Genomic DNA, 25,692 nt, shown 5'->3' on the forward strand with positions numbered 1-25,692 from the left:
ACTTCTAGAATTGGATACTTCTTAAATTTAAAAAAAAATTATGGAACAAACCTTAAGAAAGGCTGCCATATTGAGTATTGGAAAATAACTAATAATAATTAACTAATGCAAATAGTACACATTTAGGGCTCCTTTTACTAAGCTGCGCTAGCGGTTTTACCACGCGCTTAGCTCGCACAGAATTGCCGCATGTGCTAGACGCTAATGCCAGCATTGAGCTGGCGTTAGTTCTAGCCGTTTAGCGCGGCAATTTTGCATGCGCTAAAAACGCTATTGCAGCTTAGTAAAAGGAGTCCTTAATTTTCCCCACCACCAAATTTCCCCGTCCCTCCCCACCCGGCTACTTTTTCATGCCACCCGGCTGGAAAAAATTTCTGGGGAGAACACTGAAGTCATTGCTAGGCCCAATTTAGAGTTTGGATCTACCTAAGGACAAAAAAAGACTTGAAATGGTCCAGAGAAATAACAAAAATGGTATGGGGTTTGCGCCAAACAGAGTTGAGGACCAGAATACAGTCTGTTCTTGTTATTTGTGGTAGTATGGTTCCCGAAAATGTTTGTGAACTGAAGAGTCATGAATAATGAAACATTGAGTCTGTGAGAAAATAGAGGTTAGGTTCCAACAGTACATGTTGTAACTCAAAATCGCTGAAAGTGAACAGTGGATACTACTGAGTAAATAGGGATAGGTTCTTGCATGGATCAGCTTGTAATTCACTCTCTGGACACTTGGGAGCCACATATGGAAGTGAACACCAGACACGAATTGAAAATGAAAGTAAAGAAAGCTGTTTTTTTTACAGCAGGTATGCGAATATGTAAACATAGCGGTGCAAAGATAAGATTAGGTTCTTACCTCAATAATCTTTTTTCTAATAGAAAGGCATATCCTGGGACACAGAGGGAGGAGCCTAAGGCCCTGATTGGCTCAGACAACTCAGGACCCACCCCTTGGGAGAGGCCTTAGGTGTCTGAGCCATTCAGGACCTTAGGCCCCTCCACATGCATCACATGGGAAGGCCTGCCATTTTGGATCGGTGAGCCTCAGAACTGGGAGGGACCGAGCCTCCCTCCTGCTCTCTTTACAAAAAGGTACTGGGGGTGGGGGAGGTACGGCGGAGCATCCGGTGGCAGGAGGGAGTGGGCATCCCTTCTGCCTTTTTTTGGGGGGGAAAGGGGAAGGTAGAGGATGGTTCAGGGGGGTTGCCACTGGTGTGGGAGGGGCCTCTGTTGGCAGGAGGGAATGAGCATCCCTCCTGCCAATTTTTTCTTGCTTGGGGAGGGTTGGCATGGCCAGAGGGAGTGGGCATCCCTCCTGCGTATGGGGTGGCATCCCTTCTGTCATTTTCGCTGTAGGGGGTAGGGGTTCCCGGTGCTGGTTTGTTGGGATGTCAGGGAGAGCTTTCATCGGCGGGGAGACTTTTTAAAATTTATTTTTTAATTGGGCAGATATTGCGCATATGTAACACACACACAGCATCTGGTCCAGTCCCTAGTCCTGGGACTCCCAGACTACTGTAATATCCTAAACCTGCCATGCCCTGCCAACATGAGAAAACAACTGCAAGCAGTGCAAAATACCCCCCTCCCCCCTTAAGAGCATAACTCTCTATTCCTATGGGTGGCATAGCATTTAGTATGTGTTGGTCAGCAGCACAGCTATGTAAAAGCTCACCAAAGTTAGGAGCATAAATCTCTTAGAAACTGGGCCCATTTGTTTCAAAGATGACTAGAATGTTTAGGATTAAAATTACCGTATTTTCGCGGATATAACGCGCACCTGTGTAAAACGCGCACAGGGGTATAGCGCGCAGAAATCACGATGATATGTACCAAAACTTTTCTATACCGCGCTCAGGCATATAACGCGCATGATGCCCGACGCTCCTTTCGCCCGCCCTGACTTTCCGTGCGCTGTCCCGACTCTACGTTCACCCCCCTGACTTCCGTGCACTGCCCTGACTTTCCGTGCGCTGTCCCGACTCTCCGTTCACCCCCCCTGACTTTCCGTGCACTGTCCCCCCTTGAAGTCCTGTCCCCCTTGAAGGTCTGTCCCCATCCTGAAAGCCTGATGCCCCCCCCCCGACGTCCGATACATCCCCCCCCCCCGGCAGGACCACTCGCACCCTCACCCGGAAGGACCGCCGACTCCCCAACAATATCGGGCCAGGAGGGAGCCCAAACCCTCCTGGCCACGGCGACCCCCTAACCCCACCCCGCACTACATTACGGGCAGGAGGGATCCCAGGCCCTCCTGCCCTCGACGCAAACCCCCTCCCCCCAACGACCGCCCCCCCCCCCCAAGAACCTCCGCCCGTCCCCCAGCCGACCCGCGACCCCCCTGGCCGACCCCCACGACCCCCCCACCCCCCTTCCCCGTACCTTTGGAAGTTGGCCGGACAGACGGGAGCCAAACCCGCCTGTCCGGCAGGCAGCCAACGAAGGAATGAGGCCGGATTGGCCCATCCGTCCTAAAGCTCCGCCTACTGGTGGGGCCTAAGGCGCGTGGGCCAATCAGAATAGGCCCTGGAGCCTTAGGTCCCACCTGGGGGCGCGGCCTGAGGCACATGGGCCAAACCCGACCATGTGTCTCAGGCCGCGCCCCCAGGTGGGACCTAAGGCTCCAGGGCCTATTCTGATTGGCCCACGCGCCTTAGGCCCCACCAGTAGGCGGAGCTTTAGGACGGATGGGCCAATCCGGCCTCATTTCTTCGTTGGCTGCCTGCCGGACAGGCGGGTTTGGCTCCCGTCTGTCCGGCCAACTTCCAAAGGTACGGGGAAGGGGGGTGGGGGGGTCGTGGGGGTCGGCCAGGGGGGTCGCGGGTCGGCTGGGGGGGCGGTCGGAGGTTCTTGGGGGGGGCGGTCGTTGGAGGGAGGGGGGTTTGCGTCGAGGGCAGGAGGGCCTGGGATCCCTCCTGCCCGTAATGTAGTGCGGGGTGGGGTTAGGGGGTCGCCGTGGCCAGGAGGGTTTGGGCTCCCTCCTGGCCCGATATTGTCGGGAAGTCGGCGGTCCTTCGGGGTGGGGGTGCGAGTGGTTCTGCCGGGGGGGGGGGATGTATCGGACGTCGGGGAGTCGGCCGGGCAAGAGGGCTTGGGCTCCCTCTTGCTCCGATCGTGGATGCGGGTGCGGGTGGGAGCGCGTGCGAGCGGTCGTTCGGGGTGGGGGTGCGAGCGGTCCTGCTGGGGGGGTGAATCGGGCGTCGGGCGGGGTGGGAACTATGTTTAAAAACTTTTCTATACCGCGCTCAGGCATATAACGCGCGAGGGGTATGCGCGGTACGTAAAATCACGTATAACGCGCGCGTTATATCCGCGAAAATACGGTAATCCATTCTCTGCCACTGAGGTCAGAGCCTCTCTTTTTCTCCCTTTCCCAAATGTAATATGTATTCTCCTTCTTTTGCTAGGTTAGACTGATTACTTGAAGTTCTTGTCTTGAAACTTAAAATACAATATGTGTGCAGCCCATCATCAGAAAAAGCAGAGATGCTTATTGAACGTACTCTGTGTTGTACCTAGAATTTGCAATGCTTCTTCACTGCTTTTGTACATTCAAAAGTTCATAAACTCAGATGTCTCATAAAATGACTACAGACGTAACACTCGTTTGATAAGACTGACTGCAATTGTAACCTACTCATCTGACAGTGTCTTTTTCTGTCTCTAGTGGGAATCACATCTTTCAAGGGCTCGCTGCTGGCATAGCTGTAAATGAGAATGGACGAGGCCAAATAATAGGTATTAAAACACATGGAAACATATTGTAGATAATATTTTCCTCACCACTTTAACACTTTTACCCTGTGTGCCTCCCCTTTTTCTTTTGATTCCCATACTATTGATTATTTAGTTAATATTGATTATGATTTTGATGTAATGTACATAAGCTTGCTTATAGACCAGAGGTGTCCAACCTGTGACCCGTGGGCTGCATTCAGCCTGGCAAGGTGTTTTGTGTGGTCCAGCTTGAGGGCGATGCGGTGTTGTGCTCATTGCCGCCCCTGAGGTGTATACCTTCTAGCCAGCTCTCTCCTCCTTCCTGCCGCAGTCATTTCTCTGCACAAAGCAGCGGGTGGCAGCTCCTTGTGCATCCTGCGGCTGAGCCGGAAGCCTTCCCTCTGCGGGTCAACACGATGATGGCTCTAGTGCTAGCTGAATATCTTATACTCTGCTGTTATTTACAAATTTGTAAACAAAATCTTAATCTCACTGAAAAAAATCTAACCCTCATCTGCAGAACTGCCCCATCACAAATCACAATCAGCTGCAGGATATTTTTTATTATAAATGATTTTTTTTGCACTTTATTGGGTGTTAAGTTCACCAAGGCTCTCTAAACTCAGTTCTCACACCTTCTTCAAATCTTAATAAATTATGAGTAAGCTAGGGAGGGCCATGGAAGTGACTGAATCTGATTTTTTGAACCCCTGCTACATGCAATTAATATGTGACAAGTGAGGACCCACTCAACACAGAAGTGTAATTAAAAACTTCCCAGTTCAAGGAAAGCCAAAAGCAGCAAGTAAATTTTCAGGCATTGGGGCTAAGATGTACAGACTGAAAGAGACAGGAAAATGGGTGGCTACAGACTGAGAAGGAAAGGCAATTTTTAATAACATGAAATTGCCAATTTGCTTGCCTCAGTTATGTATGTTATATCTGTTTTTAAAGGAGACATTACTTTAAAAATAAAAAATAAGTAAAAAATATAAAAAACAATTTTAAAGGGACACTGTGGAGAGGAACCCAAAACAGTAATATTTACCTTGACTGAGAAATCCTCCATGTGTGCCGCTGACAGCTGCTTCAGCATCTTCGCTTTGATGAGGCTTGAGGCAAGCCAGAGCTGAAATAGAAGTGAATGGGAGAACCAGGCTTCCACTATCAGCTATCAGCGGCGCACATGGAGGATTGCTCAGTCAGGGTAAGTATTACTGCTTTCTTGGGTTCCTCTCCACGGTGTCCCTTTAATTAAGGTGTATTATTAGATTATTAGTGATTGCAAATTTGGGACCTGCTCAACCTTTTTTTTATGCATCAGCTAGCATTAGTGTTCATGTGGCATTAGACAAATTTTTTTCTAACAATTCGGCATAGGGAAGCCAAAAGGTTGAATACCCCTGTTATAGACCATAACAGCAAGAAGCACAGTTGTGTGCATTATCTGCCTTCTGTCAAACATTCTTATCCTATACCAGTGTTTCTCAACTTCTTCAAGCCAAGTACCCCCTAAGTCTAACAAATATCAACCGAGTACCCCGCCTAAGCTCCACCCCAGACCACACCCAAGCTCTGCCCCAGACCACACCCCCATAATAATAGTACTAATTGTAATGAAATTTCTTCCATTCATTTTTCTTTTTTAAAATCCTTTTTCCAGTATATCCCTGGGACACATAATCAGGGCGGTGTTTAGCCACAGTAATTTCCATTTTCCCCAATGACAAGCGATTAAGCCATGCATCATATGAGGGGGCTGAATTACTTTTCCAGTGATTCACTATTAAGCATTTTGCCGCTGCTAAACCTAGGCGAAGAAGCTTGGTTTCCCATTTATGTTTCCTTATATTATCCAAGCCCAACAAAGAACTTTGGGGTGTTTCTCTTACTGGCCTACCAAGGAGATCAGTCAAGGTATGAACCGCCCACCTCCAGAATGGGCGCAAGAGTGAACATTCCCACCAAATATGCAAAAATGACCTCACTGAAGCACTACATCTCCAGCATTTATTAGACACCTGAGAAAACATTTTGTTCAGGCACTATGGCGTATAGTACCAACGGATCAATACTTTATAGACATACTCTTGGACCAAGGCACAGGAGGACACTTTATATACCTCCCCACATATAACCCCCCATTCTTTAGAAGTAAACGTCTGTCCTAAGTCCCCTTCCCAGTTCCTCATAAATGAGAAGTAAATAATTGCATGCCCCCTAAAATACTTATACAGTATTGAAAGAGGTCAAAGGACCATTTGTACTACCAGCCACAAATTCTCAAAATATTCCTGCAACATAGGTAATCTAGATCCCCAGCCCTGAGCAGTCATAAAATGTCTGATCTGATAATAAGCCAAATAGTCCCCAGCAGGCAACTCATACTTCCGCTGGAGTGTTTCAAAGACAACACCCCATCTGACTCCAGAAGGTCATGGAAAACTCTATTATCTCGTCCCACTGGGAATTGAGGTTCTTCTTGTATAACCGCCAAGGAGGACGCTAAAGCCCCATTCCCCAGCTTATCCCGTACCCGTTTCCACAGCAAGACAAGATGCCGAAGGAATGGATTGTCTATACCCTGTATCCAAGGGCGTAAAGTACCTGAGACCCAAATCTTGTGTTTCAACTGACCTGGACCCTAACTCTCTTGTTCCAATTGCACCCCACTTTTAAATTCCCCTATCTCCCAATCCAATAGCAAACAAAGCTGGGCCAATTGAAAGTATCATAAGAGATTGGGCACCTCTCTACCTTCCGCCTCTCTAGCTACCCACATCAATTTCTGGGAAATTCATGGTGGCTTCCTCTGCCAGATAAAGCTCCACTGCTCAGCACTCAAACCAGCCAATTCTGTGGAGGGCACCGGAACTGGCAAAGTTTGAAAAAGAAATAACAATTTGAGAAGCACATTCATCTTGACTACAGCTATCCTTCCCCACCACGAAAGCCATAAGCCATGCCACCGCTGCAAATCTCTTCTAATTTGCTTAATAACAGGGGGATAATTCACAGCATAGAGCCTAGACAAATCCTTAGGAATGTGAATGCCCAAATATTGAATCCCATGCAAAGCCCATCTAAAAGGAAATCTCCCCTTAAGCCCAGCAACCTCCAGATCATTCAAATGTCAGATTCATAATTTCTGTTTTATCCAAATTTATCTTAAAGCCAGATACACTCCCATAATCTTCAAAAATCTGCAATAAAATTGGAATGGAAGCCTTCGGCTCTCCCACATATAATAAGATGTCATCAGCAAATAACACAATGCGATGATCTCCCCCCCCCCCCCCTTTCTGGTTGATCCCCGACAACCCAGGATGCTTACATATGCAAATAGCTAGTGATTCCACCGAGATGGCGAACAAAAGTAGAGAAAGAGGGCACCCCTGTCGTGTCCCCCTTGCTATAGGAAAGAACTCCGTAAAAGACTGATTAACCCGAAGACAAGCCTTTGGATTTTCATAAAAAACTTGCACCCAACTACTAAAGGACCCCACTAAACCCATACGCCCCATAACATCCCAAAGGAAATCCCACAAAACCCTGTTGAAAGCTTTCTCGGCGTCAATTGCCATCAGTACAGTCCTATCTGGTCGTTTATGTGCATCCCACAGGAGATGTAAAGTACGCCTAATATTGTCGCTCACATGCCTTCTGTGGATGAACCCTGATTGATCCAAGTGAATCATACTGGGGAATACCTGCCCCAATCTAAATGCCAAATCCTTGGCCAAAATTTTAGCATCCAGATTTAAAAGGGAGATTGTTCGATATGATCCACAGTTTGGGGGATCTCTCCCTGGTTTCAAAAGAACCGCCACCCCAGCCTCTCCCATAAACCTCGGAAAAGAACCTTCCAAAGGCACTCCATTAACTACCCTTACCAATATAGGCCCTAAATGTGCCGAAAATTGTTTGTAGTATCTACTGGTATAACCATCCAAGCCTGGTGATTTTTCCATTTTTTAGTAGTTGAATCACACCTAAGACCTCAGGCAATGTAATGGGTTCCTGCAATATTTCTCTATCCCTGTCCGACAACTCCGGGATAGGCAGGGCATCCAAGAACCTCTTACGCATCGCTGTATCTACTGGATCCAGCGCTCCATATAACCTGGAATAGAAACTCAAAAATGTCTGACGAATGGCCGAATCAGTAACCTGCATCTCTCCCCTATCATCCCTAACCCAAGCAATTATGGCCCTGGACTGCTTGATCCATATGTATCTAGCTAATTGGGAGCTAGCTTTGTTACTATGTTCATAAATCTGTAATTTAAAGCGCTCTCTAATACGTTCTGTCTTCTCCACCTGATATTGATGCAACTCATCTTGCACTCTTTGTAATTGAACCAAGATCAGGGGGTCCGGGTTAAGTTTATGAAATCTCTCCAACTGAAGCAATTTTTCATATAGCCGAAGAAAGCCTTAGATTCTCGTTCGCTTATACCTAGTCCCCCACTGAACAAGTACCCTCCTAACAACCACCTTCAAAGCATCCCACAAGGTAGCATCGGTTACTTCCCCATTATCATTCAAGTCCAAATAGTCCCTGATAGTATTTTCCACTGCAGCCACCACTGGAGGAGCACTCAAAAGCGATTCACTGAGTCTCCAATATTACCTGCCCCCATTGTCAAGAAGACCCTGGCAAGCCACCCAAACTGGAATGTGATCTGAAACATGCATGGCCTTGATTTTTGTTCTTTTCAACCCTCCCCACTGGTTCCTATGAATCCATATCCCATCTAGTTTAGTATAGAGTTTTTGAGCATGTGAGTAGTGTGTATAATTCCTCTGGCACCCATGGAGCAATCTCCAACTATCAATCAGTCCCAAAGACTGAAAAGCCTTACTATGACCTTTGAAGGTAACCCTCCCTCCCCTAGAATGATCCAAAAGCGGATCTGGTGGGACATTAAATCCCCACCCAAGTACACTGCACCCTGCACAAAGGACCCCAGCTCATCCTGCAAGCCTCGAAAGAATGCCGCCTGTGCTGTATTGGGTCCATAAACATTTACTATTGTAAGGGGGCAACCCTGTAGAGTACCCTCAACACCAGGCATCTCCCCAATTTGTCCCTATATACCTGGTCAATTTGTAATCCCAGCCCCTTTCTCACTAGAATAGCCAGTCCCCCAGCCTGTTTAGTCGAACTTCCCCTTAGTGTGTCCAAATCAAATCAATTTGTGTCTTTTGCAACAAGGCCACATCTAGGTGTATCTCTTGTAATAAACAAATATCCCATTTCATACGCTTTATCTCCCGAAATACCATGCTCCTCTTCCCCAGGCTATTTAATCCATTAACAGTCCACGAACCTATTATCACCTCGGAGTCATAAGAACATAAGAATTGCCACTGCTGGGTCAGACCAGTGGTCCATTGTGCCCAGCAGTCTGCTCCCACGGCGGCCCTTATGTCAAAGACCAGTGCCCTAACTGAGACTAGCCTTACCTGTGTACGTTCTGATTCAGCAGGAACTTGTCTAACTTTGTCTTGAATCCCTTGAGGGATTCCCTATAGCAGCTTCCAAAAGAACATTCCAGTTTTCTACCACTCTCTAGGTGAAGAAGAACTTCCTTACGTTTGTACGGAATCTATCTCCTTTTAACTTTAGGTAAGGCTAGACTCAATTAGGGCACTGGTCTTTGATCTAAGGGCCGCTATGGGAGCAGACTGCTGGGCACGATGGACCACTGGTCTGACCCAGCAGCAGCAATTCTTATGTTCTTATGTATTTATCTACTAAATCTATTCCCTTCATTATCTTGAATGTTTCGATCATGTCCCCTCTCAGTCTCCTCTTTTCAAGGGAGAAGAGGCCCAGTTTCTCTAATCTCTCACTGTATGGCAACTCCTCCAGCCCCTTAACCATTTTAGTTGCTCTTCTCTGGACCCTTTCGAGTAGTACTGTGTCCTTCTTCATATACGGCGACCAGTGCTGGATGCAGTATTCCAGGTGGGGGGCGTACCATGGCCAGTATTTTCCTTGCTATAACGAGCAGTCCTGAACTTATTTTACAAGAGGTTCTAGGTTTGGCTGAGTCTTTTCTAAAATACTGAATGCCCCTCTCCATGTCTAAAATAGGATTCCACATGTGTTGAGCTTGGTGTGATATGACTGCAAAACCTTTTTTATAAAGTAATATTACAGCTCAATATGATTTACAAGCTGTTAGACAAGTTATCTTCCTGCCCAAGGCAATAGAGGGTGAAGTAACTTGCTCAAGTTCACAAGGCTTCCCTGATTCTGCTGATCTAACCACTAGGCTACTCAAGCATTTAGTAGGGCTTCTGCATTCTTTAAAACACTGCCTTTATTATGGAATTCATTCCCCCTTTGAATCACTTGTTTGAGAAGGCCTTTGTTGGATTCTGACAGCTTCCGGGGAGTTCGCTAGGCCACAATTGTATTTTTTTTTTCTCTTTCTTTCCTTCCCTCTCCTCTTTTTTTTCTTTACAATTTAGCAAAAGCAGTTAGCTTAGCAGGGTTTAGAAAGTGGTTTGAATTATTTACTGAAAGAAAAGGCCTTATATCATTATTAAAATGAACTTGGGAAAATTATATGCTTATTTTTAGGATGAGCAACATAAAATCCTTTTTATTCTTTTGAGATCTTGCCAGGTACTTGGGACCTGGATTGGCCACGGTTGGAAATAGGATACTGGGCTTGATGGCCTTTCTGTTTGGCAACACTTTATGCTCTTATGTTCCCTTTTAATTTGTACAATACCGTGTTATCTTTTTGAGGAAAGGTGATTCAGCAAGCCCTATTAAACCATATCCATAAGGAAAATTGTAAAGCACAATATGGCAGGAATGAGGTAGAATGGATTTTTTCTCCTTTCTCTAAAGCACAAATGAGAGGCTTTTTTCAAATACCAGTTAAAAGTTCTCTCAATTGTATATGAATACCATTTTGTCTTGTTGCCATGGTGTTCTCTTATGTTCTTTAAAAAGCAAAGTCTTCACTAGCCTGGTGTTTTCCTGTAATGTTGGAACAATATATTACACTATCCTGGATGAACCATTTACACTGTACTTCAAACTCAATCAGTAAGAACAGAACTAATTAATGTATTCTTGGTAATAATGGCTCAGAAAATATTGTCTAGCTATAGATTTTTGAACCACAGGCTAATGCCATCTAAGGACTTAATCCACTAATTAGTGTCCTGTTTTGCCATCAAATGGAAATGTCATGATGACTTTTCTGGTTTTGAACATTGAAGTTTTTTCATGCTCCAGATTTACTCTGGCTAGATCAAGCTTATTTTAGTTTTCATTCCAGGGCATATTTGGCTTACTTTTTTTCAACTTGTCCCAGGATGCTAAATGGAAGGCCTTCCCAGTGTCTCCTTTAAATTGAAGGATGGCAGGAGGGATGCCCACTCCTTCCTGCTGGCAGACCCGCCTCTTCAAAATAGCAGGCCTTCCCTTCCTGGTGCATCCTGAGATGCACTGGGCGGGGCCTAAGGCTTGATTGGCTCTAGGGCCTTACAATCTGAGCCCTGCCCAGTTAATCCTGGAATATGGAAGGGGCCTTAAGCACCTAAGCCAGTCAGGGCCTTAGGCCCCTCCTAGTGCATCCCAGGAAGCACTGGGAAGGGGAAGGCCTGTCATTTTGAAGAGGTGAGCCTGCCAGCAGGAGAGAGTGAACATCCCTCCTGCTGATTTTTTTTTTTTTCTTAATACTGGGGATGGGGGCCTCAAATGACCCTGGAGGGGGATCGGTTGGAGGGAGGAATCGGGAGTACTTTTTTTAAATTTGCAGGCAGGTGGTGATTTTTTTGTGGTGAGGTCTGAACTGTCAAGCCTTACTTTCCTTTAAGTGCCTGAGCCAATCAGTGCCCAGGCACTAACAGGAAAGTAAGGCTACAACAGCTCAGAACCTGCCAGAAAATTTTGCAAGTAAAAAGTGGGCAATAAGTTTAGAGAATCGCCTAGAGTGCTCGTTTTAATATTAATGACCTCATTGTACTACATTTGCAAAGTACAGTCGGAGACTGCTAGGAAGCACGGAAAAGACTATGATGAGCCGTTCTGAGAATTGGCAGGTAAAATACTTGGGCACTAAACCAGCTAGGACTGGTTTAGCATCCATCGTTATATGCACGGTGTTTTGAGAGTCTGGCCCTAGGATTCATTTATACAGATATCATACTAAACATTGCAATGCCAAACAGGGCAACACTTCAGAAAACCAGAACACTGCATCAATGATTTTATGATGAGAATACTAAAAGGAAATTTTAAGACAGCCCAGTAATGTAAGACCTTTGAAATCAAAATGATAAAATATTTTGACACCCACCAGACAGGACTTAACAAAAAATTTGGTTTTCTATTGCATTACAAACAACAAAATTATACTGTTTTGTACCTCCTTGTCACCCATCTACCCCTACCTGTTTCTCATTTTACCCACCCCTTCCCTCTTCCTATGAAACTGCCATTGGAATGCATTTGTGTTTCGCTTATATATTGATATTTGTCAACATTTGTTTATTTCTGATCTGTAGAAGGGTAACCATTAAAAGCTACTGCACCATTTTACTCAGCATCTCCAAAACTGCCCAACCTCCAAAAACTACCATTCCTCAACTACCCACCACCCCACAAACTACCTTGTCACCCCAATACTGTCCCCAGCAACTGCTTCACTATCTGATAACTGCTCTGGCCACCCAAAAGTACCCCCCCCCCCCAACTCACAAACTGTCCTGGCCATCAAACTAGTCACAACTGCCCCACTACTCCTTCAACTGCCTGATCCCCAAAAAGTATCCCTTGCAACATTCCCAACCCGTGCAAACCTATCCCCTTGAAGCTTCCCCACCCCCCAAAACTACCTACCTGCAAATAGCACATCACTCCTATAACTGCCTCACTACTCTAAAAGTGTTCCAATCCTCCAAAACTCCCCCGCAACCCCACAAAGTTCCCTAACCTTAAAACAGGGCTTCTCCATTAAGCTGCCTCAGTATGCTGGATAAGAGCCTATTCTATTTGAACACTTGAGTGTCCAAGCATCCTAATTGGATACATTTGGATTCCCAATAGTAGTGTATCTTTAACTTCCCCTCCCCCTGCCATAGACCTGGCGTAAATGGGAGCACTTAAATGTAACAGGCCTTCCTTAATGCTCTGCCCATGTATACACCCCCATTACAAATACACAATTTGCCATTTGAGTGCAATTTGTCATTTGAATGCATATTTGCAGAATATTACTTAGGCACCCAAATGATATTTTCACAGGTGAGTGTACACTGAGGCACCTAAATGTCAATATTCTGAGCGTTTATGTGTATAGCTATCATGTAAATACAGTATTACCAACTTGTTAAAGTATTGTTCTTTATTTGTTTAGGGACCAAAATTATACAATCACCAGCAATTGGTGAACATACAATTTCCTTAAAATATAAGCCCTAAGTTAGCAATGTTAAAACTCATTAATATTTATACAAATATTTTAAGATTCCAGAATGATGAGAGCAATTACTTTTTTTTTTTTTTTTGAATGATTTAATTATTTAACATTTTTTTGTCTGATTTCCTGCTTTCAGAGAATGTTATTCGTGAAAATCAGTGGGGTGGGACTGATATCCGTCGAGGAGGTGATCCTGTTCTCAGGAGTAACCTCATCTGTTGTGGGTACTCGGATGGAGTTGTTGTTGGGGAACGAGGGAAAGGACTTATTGAAGGAAATACTATTTATGGTAAGAAAACTAAATTCTAAAATGTAACAAATGTTATTCAGTTTTATCAGTTTTATGCTAATTTACTTTTGCTGTGCTTCTAGGCTGGTATTCTCTTAGAAGTATATTTTTTGCCACAGTGCTGACAGCCCCATGCTTCCTGCTTGCTGCTCCAGCTCTCCCTCCTTTGCAGCCTTGCAGAAAGGGAAAGGTTGCAACAGGAAGCCCACATAGCAACAGTGAAAGGCAAAGAGACTTAACTACCTGCTCCAGCCTATTTTCTCCTATCTGTTTTCTGCAGACTTTTCTTTACTGATTGTACTCCAAGCTTGCCCCTTTCTCATCCCCCTCCTCCCCATTCAAACAGTATAGACTTCAATAGATATATCTTCAGACCACCATGTCCAGCCTTGCAACAGTTGAATGACCCCCCCTCATCCCTTCCCAGGCAGCATGGGCTTGAATATCACTAAACTAAACTAAGCCTTAAGTTTATATACCGCATCATCTCCACGGAAGTGGAGCTCGACACGGTTTACAAAGCTTAAAAATACAAGAAGAGAGGGGAGAGAGAATTTACAAGAGCATATGAAAAGAGGGGAAGTAAGCAGGAGAAGAGATGTTATATATTAGAGAAAAGCCAGGTTTTCAGTTGTTTTCGGAACAGTTGGAGGGAGCCCAGGATAGTGAGATCGTTCCAAAGGCCCGTGATTTTGGAGAGGAGGGATCTTCCCAGTTTACCTGCGTGGAGGATGCCATGTATTAAAGGAACTTAAGGAGGAAATTGGCGAACTATTACAAACAGTAGCTAACATGTCAATTAGAACTGGGCAAATACCAGAAGACTGGAGGATAGCAAATGTCATTCCAATTTTCAAAAAAGGCTCAAGAGGGGATCCAGGAAACTACCGACCTGTGAGCCTCACATCGGTTCCAGGGAAGATAATTGAAACAATAATTAAAGAGAACATTGTACAACACTTGGAGGACCACAATCTAATAAGGGCTAGTCAACACGGCTTCAGGAAAGGGAAATCATGTTTGACAAATTTACTACAATTCTTTGAGAAAGTAAACAAACAGATAGATAATGGAGAACCAGTGGATATAATTTACTTGGACTTTCAGAAAGCGTTTGACAAAGTCCCTCATGCAAGACTTATGAAGAAATTACTAAGCCATGGAATAGGTGGGGAAGTACACAGATGGATTGGCAAATGGCTTGAAAACAGAAGGCAAAGGGTTAGCATAAATGGGAATTTCTCGGACTGGGAGAAAGTGACTAGCGGCTTGCCCCAGGGCTCAGTTCTTGGGCCTATCTTGTTCAATATTTTTATAAACGACCTGGAAGAGGAAATAACATGCAATATAATAAAGTTTTCAGATGATACAAAACTATGTCGGGCGGTTGGCTCTCTAGGGGACTGCGAGGACCTCCAGAAAGATCTGAACCAGCTGGAAGCGTGGGCAATAAAGTGGCAAATGAACTTTAACGTAAACAAATGCAAGGTGATGCATTTAGGGAAGAAAAACAAGGAACATGAGTACAGGATGTTGGGGGTGAAGTTAGCAAAATGCGAACAGGAAAGGGACTTGGGGATACTGATTGACAGTACCCTAAAACCTTCGGCACAATGTGCGGCGGCGGCGAAGAAAGCGAGCAGGATGTTGGGCATAATTAAAAAGGAGATTACGAGTAGATCGGAAAATGTCATAATGCCACTTTATAGAACAATGGTCAGACCGCACTTGGAGTACTGTGTCCAATACTGGTCTCCATACCTTATAAAGGATATAACTCTGCTGGAGAGAGTGCAGAGGCGAGCCACGAAACTTATCAAAGGAATGGAACATTTGATCTACAAAGATAGACTTAGGAGGCTGGGACTGTTTACCCTTGAGAAGAGAAGACTGAGAGGGGATTTGATAGAGACCTTTAAAATATTAAAAGGATTTGATAAAATAGACCAGGAGGCACCATTGCTGAAATATTCAGAGGTGACACGGACAAGAGGTCATAGCCTGAAACTGAGTGGCAGCAGGTTTCGGACAAACATCAGGAAATTCTGTTTCACACAGCGTGTGGTGGGTGCTTGGAATGCGCTCCCGGAGGAGGTTGTGGAGGAGACTACTGTACTGGGATTCAAGAGAAAGTTGGATACACACCTTCTTGCATATCATATTGAGGGATACGGTAAATCCGGATCTCCAAAAAGGAGTACCTAAATGGGCCACCGCGTGTGCGGATCACCGGACAGGATGGACCTCGGTCTGATCCGGTGAGGGCGTTTCTTATGTTCTTATGTAGAGAGGGGAAGGATAGTTTATGTCTGTGGGCTGATCTGGTGGTAGCAGGCGTTAGGGCGAGGAAGGATAGAGGGATTAGTGGCGGAAGGATGCCATTAATTATCTTGAAAGCCAGGCAGGAGCATTTGAAGTGAATTCTGGAAAGTACTGGGAGCCAGTGAAGATTGGTAAGTAAAGGGGAGACGTGATCAAATTTGCGTTTAGCAAAAATCAGTTTGGCCGCAGTATTCTGGATGAGCTGGAGTCTGCGAAGACTTTTTTTTGTTAGGCATAGGTAAATGGCATTACAGTAATCGAGTTTGGATAAGATGATGGATTGTACCAGGACGGTAAAGTGTTTTTGGTGGAAATAGGATCTAACTTTCCTCAGCATGTGAAGGCTGAAAAAACATGATTTTGCCAAGGAATTCAGGTGATCGTTGAGGGAGAGGGAGGAATCGATAATGATGCCGAGGACCTTGCTTGAGAACTCAAGGTGAAGAGCAGGACCTGTGGGTAGAGTGAAGAGGGTGGGCAGGTGTACTAACTTTGGGCCGAGCCAGAGTAGTTTTGTTTTTGATTCATTTAATTTCATCTGAACAGAGAGGGACCAGGCATGAAGTCTCATTATGCATGAGGTGATGTTCTCTTGGAGGTTTGTAAGGTTCTGATCTGTTTCGAGGAGGATAAGGATATTGTCTGCATATGTGTATATTGTTTCAAGGGGGGATAGTTTGAGAAGCTTCAGGGAGGTCATATACATGTTGAAGAGAATAGGGGATAGGGGAGAACCCTGTGGGACCCCACAGGATGGTGTCCACGAAGCGGATTTTGGAGCCGTTTGCATTGACAATGTAGGAACGTGCGCGAAGGAAGCTTGAGAACCACTTTAGGACAAAGGAGTCTATTCCTATCTCAGAAAGTTGGTAGATTAGTATGTCGTGGTGCACGACATCGAAAGCTGCGGAGAGATCGAACTGTAGGAGAACAGCAAATTTGTTTTGGGCATGTAGTTGTTGCACCTTTGAGATTAAGGAAACTAGGAGGGACTCGGTGCTGAAATTGGGCCTAAATCCGAACTGGTAGTGTTGGAGGATGGAGAATCTCTCTAGGTAAGAGGAGAACTGGGTAGCGACTATGGTCTCCAGAAGTTTTGTTAAAAGAGGGATGTTAGCTATGGGGAGGTAGTTCGATGGTAAGGAAGGGTCAAGATCGGCTTTTTTCAGAAGAGGGGATAAGGCAATGTGACCCATTTCTGAGGAGAACAGGCCCGATAGTAAAGCTTTGTTTATAAGGTTTGTAAGGGAAGAGATGGCCTGCGCTGGGATGTTTTCGTAGAGGTAAGATGGGAAAGGATCTAGGATGCACTTGCAGGATTTAAGTTTGAGGCAAAGTTTAGAGATCTGGGGCTCGGATAAAGGTTCAAAAGTAGTCCATGATCTGTCAGCAGGGATAGGGTCGGAGTCTATCAGAGGAAGACCTTCCCAAGACCTTCAGCAGATTCATAGAGGCGTACCGCCCCAGCACGAAGCTGACCTGATCAGTGTGTCTAAGACCAGGAAGAAAACAATTCAGGTGGCACGCCAGGGTCATAGCCAAGAGCTTGATATCCTAGTCTATCAAGGAAATAGGCCGAAAAGAACCAACCAGGTCTGGGTCCATGCCTGGCTTAGGGATCAAGACTACATGGGCTAGATTATCTGGGAAAGCTCCCCACTCCGCAGCCACTGCATTACACATCTTAGGGGCTCCACCACCAAATCAAGTTTCAAGTTTATTTAAGTATTTGATGAATCGCCTATTACAATTGCTAGGTGATGTACATAGTCTAAGTAAAGAGAACAAAGAAACTTACACATTAACAATATAATATCATTAAAAACATACATAAGGGGTGAGGAAAGAAATTAAAAGTTACAATGTTGGGTTTGGTGAAAAAGGGAAAATCCTGAAGAATCCAATAATATTCCGGACCAAAGCCATCGGGTTCAGGCGCCTTAGCTAAGTTGAAATGCTTGATGGACAACAACATCTCTGCCCCAGTGACCGGCGCATTCAAAAAGTCAACCTGGTCAGCATCCTACTGTGGCACACTCAGTCCATGAAAAAATGCTTCAAGGGCATCCCAATCCAAAGGTCAGCCCCCATACAGAGTTGTTTAATAGTGGACAAACTGTTCAGCTATCTGTTGCTCCCCTTCATACCATATCCCATGAGCATTTTGGATAGCTGTAATTATTTGACGTTTCTTGAAAGGGCAGACCAAGTTGGACAGAAGCGTTCCTGTCTTACTCCCCCATTGATAGAGTTGATATCTTTGGTAATAGAGGGACTGCTCCATGCTCTTAAGAAAGGCTTCTATTTTTCCTCGAATACCCTTGTATGCCAAGCGATCCGAATCGGACAAAGTGGCCTGTCTAAAAGCATGCTATTGCTGAATCAGTTGGAGAAGCTCCCTATCCCTTTCCTTCCGTTTAGCGGCCCTATATGCAATTATATGGCCCCGCAATACTGCCTTTGAAGCATACCAGAAGGACACAGGCCCCACCTCAGAAGTGGTATTCGTAACCTAGTAGTCTAACCATCTCACCCTCAAGAAGGTCTGGAACTCGGGGTCAGTCAGTATACAAGTGTGGAGACAGTTTCCACGAAGGAGCCTTTTGGGTAGGTGTCAGGGTCAAAGTAAGCTGCACGGTTGCGTGATCAGAAACTGTAGCCTCTGAGATCTCTGACCTGGTAGTCCTAGAAAACAAACGCTTATCAAGAAGGAGATAGTCCAACCGGCAGACACCTTGTGAACATGGGAAAAGAAAGTGAATTCCATATCATAAGGATGCAGCACACACCACACATCCACCAGGTCTAAATGCTTTGTAAGGAAGCCCACCCCATGGTCATCATGAGCCTTCATTTTGGGCCTGGGGGGTTTGCATTCCACTCCCGGATCTGCTGTGATATTGAGATCACTCCCCCCCTCCCACCCCCCCAGGATCAGCTGATAATCAGGGTAACCCGATAATAATGAAAGGACAGAAGAAAAAAAATTTATGACAGTAAATTTGGGACATACAAATTGCAAAGGAGCAATTTCAGCCCCCAAAGTTCCCCCAGGATTATGATGAACCGCCCCTCCTTTTCCTGAATTTGTTTATGCAATGTAAAGAGCAGCCTCATATGCAGCAAGATCGCCACACCCTATTGCCTCCCACTAAAAGTGGAAGAGTAGACTTCCGAATTCCTCTTCAATTTGGCATGTTCAATCTGTGTGAGATGGGTCTCCTGCAAATACATAACATCTGCACCCAACTTCTGCAGATTGGTCAGGATCCAAGATCTCTTAATAGGGGATTTATGCCATCCACATTAAAAGTAATCAGCTTCAGGACAGCCATACTTGCGGGAGGGAGGAAGAAAAGACCAAGATGCAGGAGAAAGAAAACCCACCCCCCAGCATCATAATCATCAGGAAGACAGCCATGATCATCAGACATCAAAAGCCCAGAACAAGTAATACTACAGCTATGCAGCTCGAGCAAAGCCTCCCAGCTGGGCTCCATGGCTGCCAGTATGTGTGTGCCCAATCACAATACCAAGGGTACCTCACCCCACCCCACCCCTCCCCCTCAAGAAGCACCCAGACATACACATACCACCATGCACACCACACAGATCCCCAGCCTCCCACTCTCCCTCCCCAACCCCCCTTCCCCAAGAGTATGCTTACCTCCCTAGCATACAATCTCATAGTCAATCCCCCAACCTACCCGGAGAACTCCCCAAAGACCCCAAATCTGCATCCCCTCAAGAACAGAATAACAAGAACTAGACAGAACAGCCAGTCTCAAAAGCCAACAGGTTGATGCCGAGCTGGGCCTGAAATCCAAGTCCCTGCAGGCTGGAGTGCCTCCAAAGCACTGGTCAAAATCTCCCAGTGCTCAGGAATCCAGTTCGTGTGCCTCCTCTCAGAAAACCCCGAACCAGGATGGCACTTACAAACTCCTGGCAGGCCACAACACCAGGCCACAAGAGAATGAATCAGTCCTGGAAAGGCCCTCACAGTTGATAACAGACAGGATAATCCCAGGAAGGCACAGGGACCTATAATTAGGCCTCCGGGCCCTTCGCAACTTAGAACTAGGCAAGGTCAGGAAACTCCACAAGTCCAGCAGATCAGTACAACTGAATCAGGTGGGAAGCCACTCCATAAAAGTGCGGGCTTCCTCTGCTGTGGCAAGGTTGACAGTTTTACCAGCATGCCAGATACTTAGCTTTCATCTGTATGAGGCTGCCGGTGATGTTCACATTCAGCTGTTAGGAACGGTAGTTCAAATCACCGGCAGCCTGATACAGATGAAAGCTAAGTATCTGGCGAAAGAAACATAGATTTACTGCTATTAATTTCCATACTAAGAACTTTATAACATTACATTACATTACATTAGTGATTTTTAGTCCGCCATTACCTTGCGGTTCAAGGCAGATTTCTGGACATGTCCAGAGGTGTTAACAAAGAAATAACCAAACAAACAAGATTAATTTTCATAAAAGGATATATAATTAAATTAAAATAAATTCACAATAATAATGAGGAAATAGTGGGGTTACATGAGACCTGTGATAGCTCATGAATTGGTTGTATTGAGAAGACCTGTTCTAAATTCAAACAACCAGGAGCACTTGAGGTTATTGTTCCCCAAAGAAGAAAAGGTAAAAGAAGAAAAAAAGCACTAGTATATAAAAATATCAGTAAAAAAAGAATTAAAAAAAAAGAATTTATACTTTCTATTAGCATCACATAAGAAGGATAATGCAAAGTAACACACATTGGAAAGAATAATTCAAATCATAGTTACCGGATGCTAGGGTCCACCTTGGGGGTCAACGCCCAAGAAAAAGATCTAGGTGTTATTGTAGACAATATGCTGAAACCTTACACCCGATGTGTGGAGGTGGCCAAAAAAGCAAACAAGATGCTAGGAATTATTAGAAAAGGTATCGTAAATAAGACTATTATAATGCCTCTGTATTGCTCTACGGTGCAACTTCACCTTGAGTATTGCATTCAATTCTGGTTGCTGTATCTCAAAAAAGATATAGCGGAATTAGAAAAGGTTTAAAGAAGAGCAACCAAGATGATAAAAGGGATGGAACCCCATGTATGAGGAAAGACTAAAGGTTAGGGCTCTTCAGCTTGGAAAAGAGATGGCTGAGGGGGAGATATGATTGAAGACTACAAAATCCTGAGTGGTATAGAACAGGTACAAATGAATCAAGTTTTTACTACATCAAAGACTAGAGGCACTCAATGAAGTTACAGAGAAACATCTTTAAACCAATAGGAAGAAATATTTTTTCACGCTGCCAGAGGATATGGTAACAGTGGTTAACGTGGATGGGTTTAAAACAGTTTGGATAAGTTCCTGGAGGAAAAGCCATAATCTGCTTTTGAGACAGACATGGGGAAACCAATGCTTGCCCTAGGGTTGGTAGCATGAAATGTTGCTCTTTGGGTTTTTGCCAGTTACTTCTGGCCTGGATACTGGGCTAGAAGGACCATTGGTCTTACCCAGTATGGCTCTTCTTTTGTTCCTTATATGTTACTGTAAATGTCTGGTTAGCACCAAACTCAAAACCAGTTATTTGGATATTCCAGTTAAATATTTGGCCAGATATTCAGCACTTAACTGGACAAGGTCACTGCATAAAGGTCTGGATAAGGTCTATCTTTATATTGTGCCCCATAACTGGTTAAAGTTTGAATATTGAACTTAAGCAGCTATGCGTTATCTGGTTGCGCAAATCCAAAAATTCAATGCCAAGGTCCAGCATTTAATTTCTAGGTATAATACTGCCAGCAGTCAGTAAAATATCAACCCCATAGATTATGATATTTTATAATCTGTACACATGATATTCAGACCGCAGGAGATCGCTGGTGATCTCCCTTGGTCTGTGGTAAACCTGAAAATTTACTGCCAGCACCATATCCCACAACCAGCATTGAATTTCTGGGCTATTTTTTGGCCAGCCAGCCAGCCAATATTCAGCGCCTAGCTGACCGATTTTCAACAGCCAAAAATATACCACCCTTTTAGGCAGCTTTATTTGATCAGCAAACTTAGCTGGTGAGCCATTGAATATTGAGGGTGACGGTCATCAGCCAATCTGCTAAGCCAAATATTCAGTGGGAGATAGCCATCTATCTCCCACTGAATATCCCAGGATATTCGGCTATAGCCAGCCAGGAGCCGTTCCGAACAGCTAAATAGCTTTGAATATTAGCCTCCGTGTGCTCTACCTAAACTTTGCCCTTTATTACATCCACAAGAATCTGGGAGTACTTTGGGAATTTTTGCCTCTTAGTCCTGTGCTTTCCTCTTGTTTTTCAGCTTGCCTTTCTGAGTCACATGCCTGTTGACCACATGGCACTTTTAGACCCTTTTGCGCCTTTCTCAATGAACACTTCCCACTTAGCTACACCATCAACTACCTTCTTTTCATCATTGATCCTTAATGGTCTTCTGGCAGCATAAAATTGTATTACATTCTTAAAATAAGAAGGAAAGTACAGTACAAACTTTGGAAGACTAAACTCAACAGTTTGTATTGAATGTGATATTTCACAGGCAGCCAGTGAAGTTGTTTTTAACACTGGGGTCACATGTTGGTAACAACATAAACCTCCAGTAACATGAGCTTCAGCATTCTGGATCAGCTGTAGTGCATGTAATCTAGTTTGAGACATCTCCAGATAAAGTGCATTACAAAAGTCCACCGAACACTGAACTACTGATCTGAAATCACTGACTTTTATCATAGGCTTCAGCTTAGTATTAAATAATAAAAATAAGATTGAATCAGTTTCTTAACCTGATCCTGAAATGACAGTGTTGTATCTAGCATCACTCCAAGATTTCATATCACTAATTTCACTTTTAGATTACCTATCAAAGTACCTGAAGCCAATTATGATGGAACATTCACACGCCTATCAATCAGCAAAATTTCAGACTTATCTGTGTTCAACAAATGTTTATGGGCAACCATGCACCCTCTTACACATTCCATACAATGAGCTATTGATGGGAACCAGTGGAATCCAGTGCTGTGTGCATTACTAGGGCTAGAATGTTTTATTAGTTTAAAAGGCAATTAATGCTTCCTACCTGTTGCATAACTTATTGTTATATAATGAGTCAAAATGTTGTGTGATCGTGGCACCGAGGTACCCCCCCTCTTCAAACCCAGCATGCACCCAAAAAGAGGGAGAAAAAGCCTCAGACTAATGTAGCGGTATAGAACCAAAAGGTATAAATTAAAACTGCTTCAAATACTTTCACTGGCACAATACTCCCTCACAGAACAGCTCAGGTTTAGAAAAGGGCAAAATCACCCGAAGGCACGCTGTCATGTCATCTTTTGTCAGCTAAGTCCTTGAACATGCCTCCGGGTGACTTTGCCCTTTTCTAAACCTGAGCTGTTCTATGAGGGAGTTTTTTGCCAGCGAAAGTATTTAAAGCAGTTTTGATTTGTACCTTTTGGTTCTATACCGCTACATTAGTCTGAGGCTTTTTCTCCCTCTTTTTGGGTGCATGCTGGGTTTGAAGAGGGGGGTACCTCGATGCCACGATAATACAACATTTTGACTCATTATATGAACATATTATATGTTGTGCATCCTCGTACAATTTGATAACTTATGTAATACCATATGGATGCATTGACATTCCCTTTTGTTTTGTTTTCCCTTAGGTAATAAAGGTTGTGGTGTATGGATTATGTCATCCAGCCTCCCTCATATCACAGGCAATCAAATTGGCCACAACAGTATCTATGGGGTTGCTGTCTTCTGCCGCAAAGATGATGTAAATGATTACCTTGCTAACCAAGGGAATAATGAAAACTTCAACGATGAAGGAGAAGCTGCCAACTGGGAAAATGATTTGGATAGCGAAGATGATCGTTTCACCTCCAGGAGGCCCATCAATGTGGCACTTATAGAGTCCAACAGCATCAACCATAATGGAGGTGAGTGTATTCCCTAAGACTTCAGGGCTGGTCCCTGCATGTAATCACTAAACAAGGAGATATATTTTGCAGTGTATTTCTTACTCTGTCTACACCAGTGGTCTCAAACTCGCAGCCCAGGGGCCACATGTGGCCCGCCAGGTACTATTTTGAGGCCCTCAGTATGTTTATCATAATCACAAAAGTAAAATAAAACAGTTTCTTGATCATATGTCTCTTTAGCTATAAATGACAATATTATTATTAAGACTTAGCCAAAAGGAAAGATTTATAAACTATAAAGAGTTTTACCTCTTGCAAAATTGTAATTTCTTTAATAAGACAAAAACTATTTTTTCTGAGGCCCTCCAAGTACCTAGAAATCCAAAATGTGACTCTGCAAAGGGTTTGAGTTTGAGACCACTGGTCTACACCATATACATTCAGTAATTTACAAGTACCCAAAAGAACTTCTACATATAACAATGGCTATCAAATACTTAAGTGCTGTGTCTTTGAATTTTCAGTGCCATTATGAGAGGAATTTTATAGCAGATCACTCAGGTTGAGAGGTAAACTGCAGAACCACCCGTTCCCCCCCCCCCAACCTTCCCGGCTTCAGATTTCCGCTCCAACCTTCCCACCTGTTTTTTCTTTATAGAAAAAGTTCCAAATAGCTGTGTTCTTGGTGTCTAAAAATAGGTGCCCCTTTATAGAATAACCTTCAGAGTGTTGCTGAAAATTCTTTGAGACAACCCCAGTACTCTAACAAGGGTAATGGGATAGTCCTGGGACAGAGCAAGGGTATTTCACCCAACTACAATTATAAGTGATATGCAGCTGCTATCTGAATAGCTCAGTTGTGTAATTTAGGTTAGCATAAAGTCAGTCATACATATATTCATCACTATATATACTATATACTACTACTACTATCCATTCAGTCGTGTCTAACCCTTGGATACTCTGAAGGCCAGTCCTCTGCATGTTTCACTGTTTTCCATAGCTTCTTTCAATTGCTTGATGTTCATTCCCGTGTCATTCTTGATTGGATCCAGCCAACATGCCTTTGATCTCCCCAGCGACTATATATGTATAGATAATAATTTTATAAAGATATTGTAATAGGTATATAGCAATATAACTATGAAAATATCTCTTATAAAAATATGACCAGAACATGTGTTCTTTTACATGACCTGGGTGTAGGCATGTTCTGGGGCAGGTTTTGAGAAAGCATTGGTGGAGTCGTGATGTATGTTTGTTTATTTTATTTTTTAAATACTGCAAATCTAAGCAGTTTACACCATACATATGTTACCTGGGAACATTTATAGTGATCTTGAGGAGGAGTATACTGTATGTAAGAAGCTTTATTTTAGTCATGATATCTGTTGTCTTGCTGAAGCAATTTTATAAAGACACATGGAGAGGCATATTTGAAAGGACACCCAAGTCAGAATTGGAATATTCTGCTCATAATGTCCCAAAAAACCACATCCATCTCATGGCCATTTTAGAGCAGGAAATACGTTGGGGTTTCCTGTTTGAAAATACATGAGAACGTTCAACATAAACAGTTATTTTACAAACTGAAATGTCCAAATTATGAACACTAAAAAAACAGGGACAAGGACATCTGTCTGGCAGCATTTTTTTCCAAAATGGCCCACACAAGTCCTTACAGAGTAGAGGAGCAACCTAGTGGTTAGTGCAGTGAACTGTAAACCAGGACACCCAGTTTCATATCCCTCAGCAACTCTTTTATTTTAAATGCTGAGCCTCCAGGAACAAGGAAATGCCTACTGTACCCTACCTCAGTAGTCTTTTATTTGGTCAGTTTGAGGAATACCAGCTAATTGCAGTTACATGCATAACTACAAATTAGTGCCATTTAGCAACAATTAACACCAATTGTAGCTAATTATTGATAACACCAATTAGCAGCTAATTTAAGAATTA

General features: G+C 44.0%; 1 protein-coding gene across 3 annotated transcripts in view; it reads left to right on the forward strand.

Annotated features, from left to right (window-relative positions):
• The window catches only part of FBXO10 (F-box protein 10), a 302,591-nt gene that overhangs the window by 201,532 nt on the left and 75,367 nt on the right, over positions 1–25,692 (forward strand). For all 3 annotated transcript variants that reach the window (XM_033917276.1, XM_033917274.1, XM_033917277.1), the window contains 3 exons: positions 3,668–3,738; positions 13,306–13,458; positions 23,476–23,751. In XM_033917276.1, coding sequence (XP_033773167.1) covers positions 3,668–3,738; positions 13,306–13,458; positions 23,476–23,751 — 500 coding nt within the window. The remainder of the gene's footprint in view (positions 1–3,667; positions 3,739–13,305; positions 13,459–23,475; positions 23,752–25,692) is intronic.

This window comes from Geotrypetes seraphini, chromosome 1 (assembly GCF_902459505.1).
Source record: "Geotrypetes seraphini chromosome 1, aGeoSer1.1, whole genome shotgun sequence".
NCBI lineage: Eukaryota > Metazoa > Chordata > Amphibia > Gymnophiona > Dermophiidae > Geotrypetes > Geotrypetes seraphini.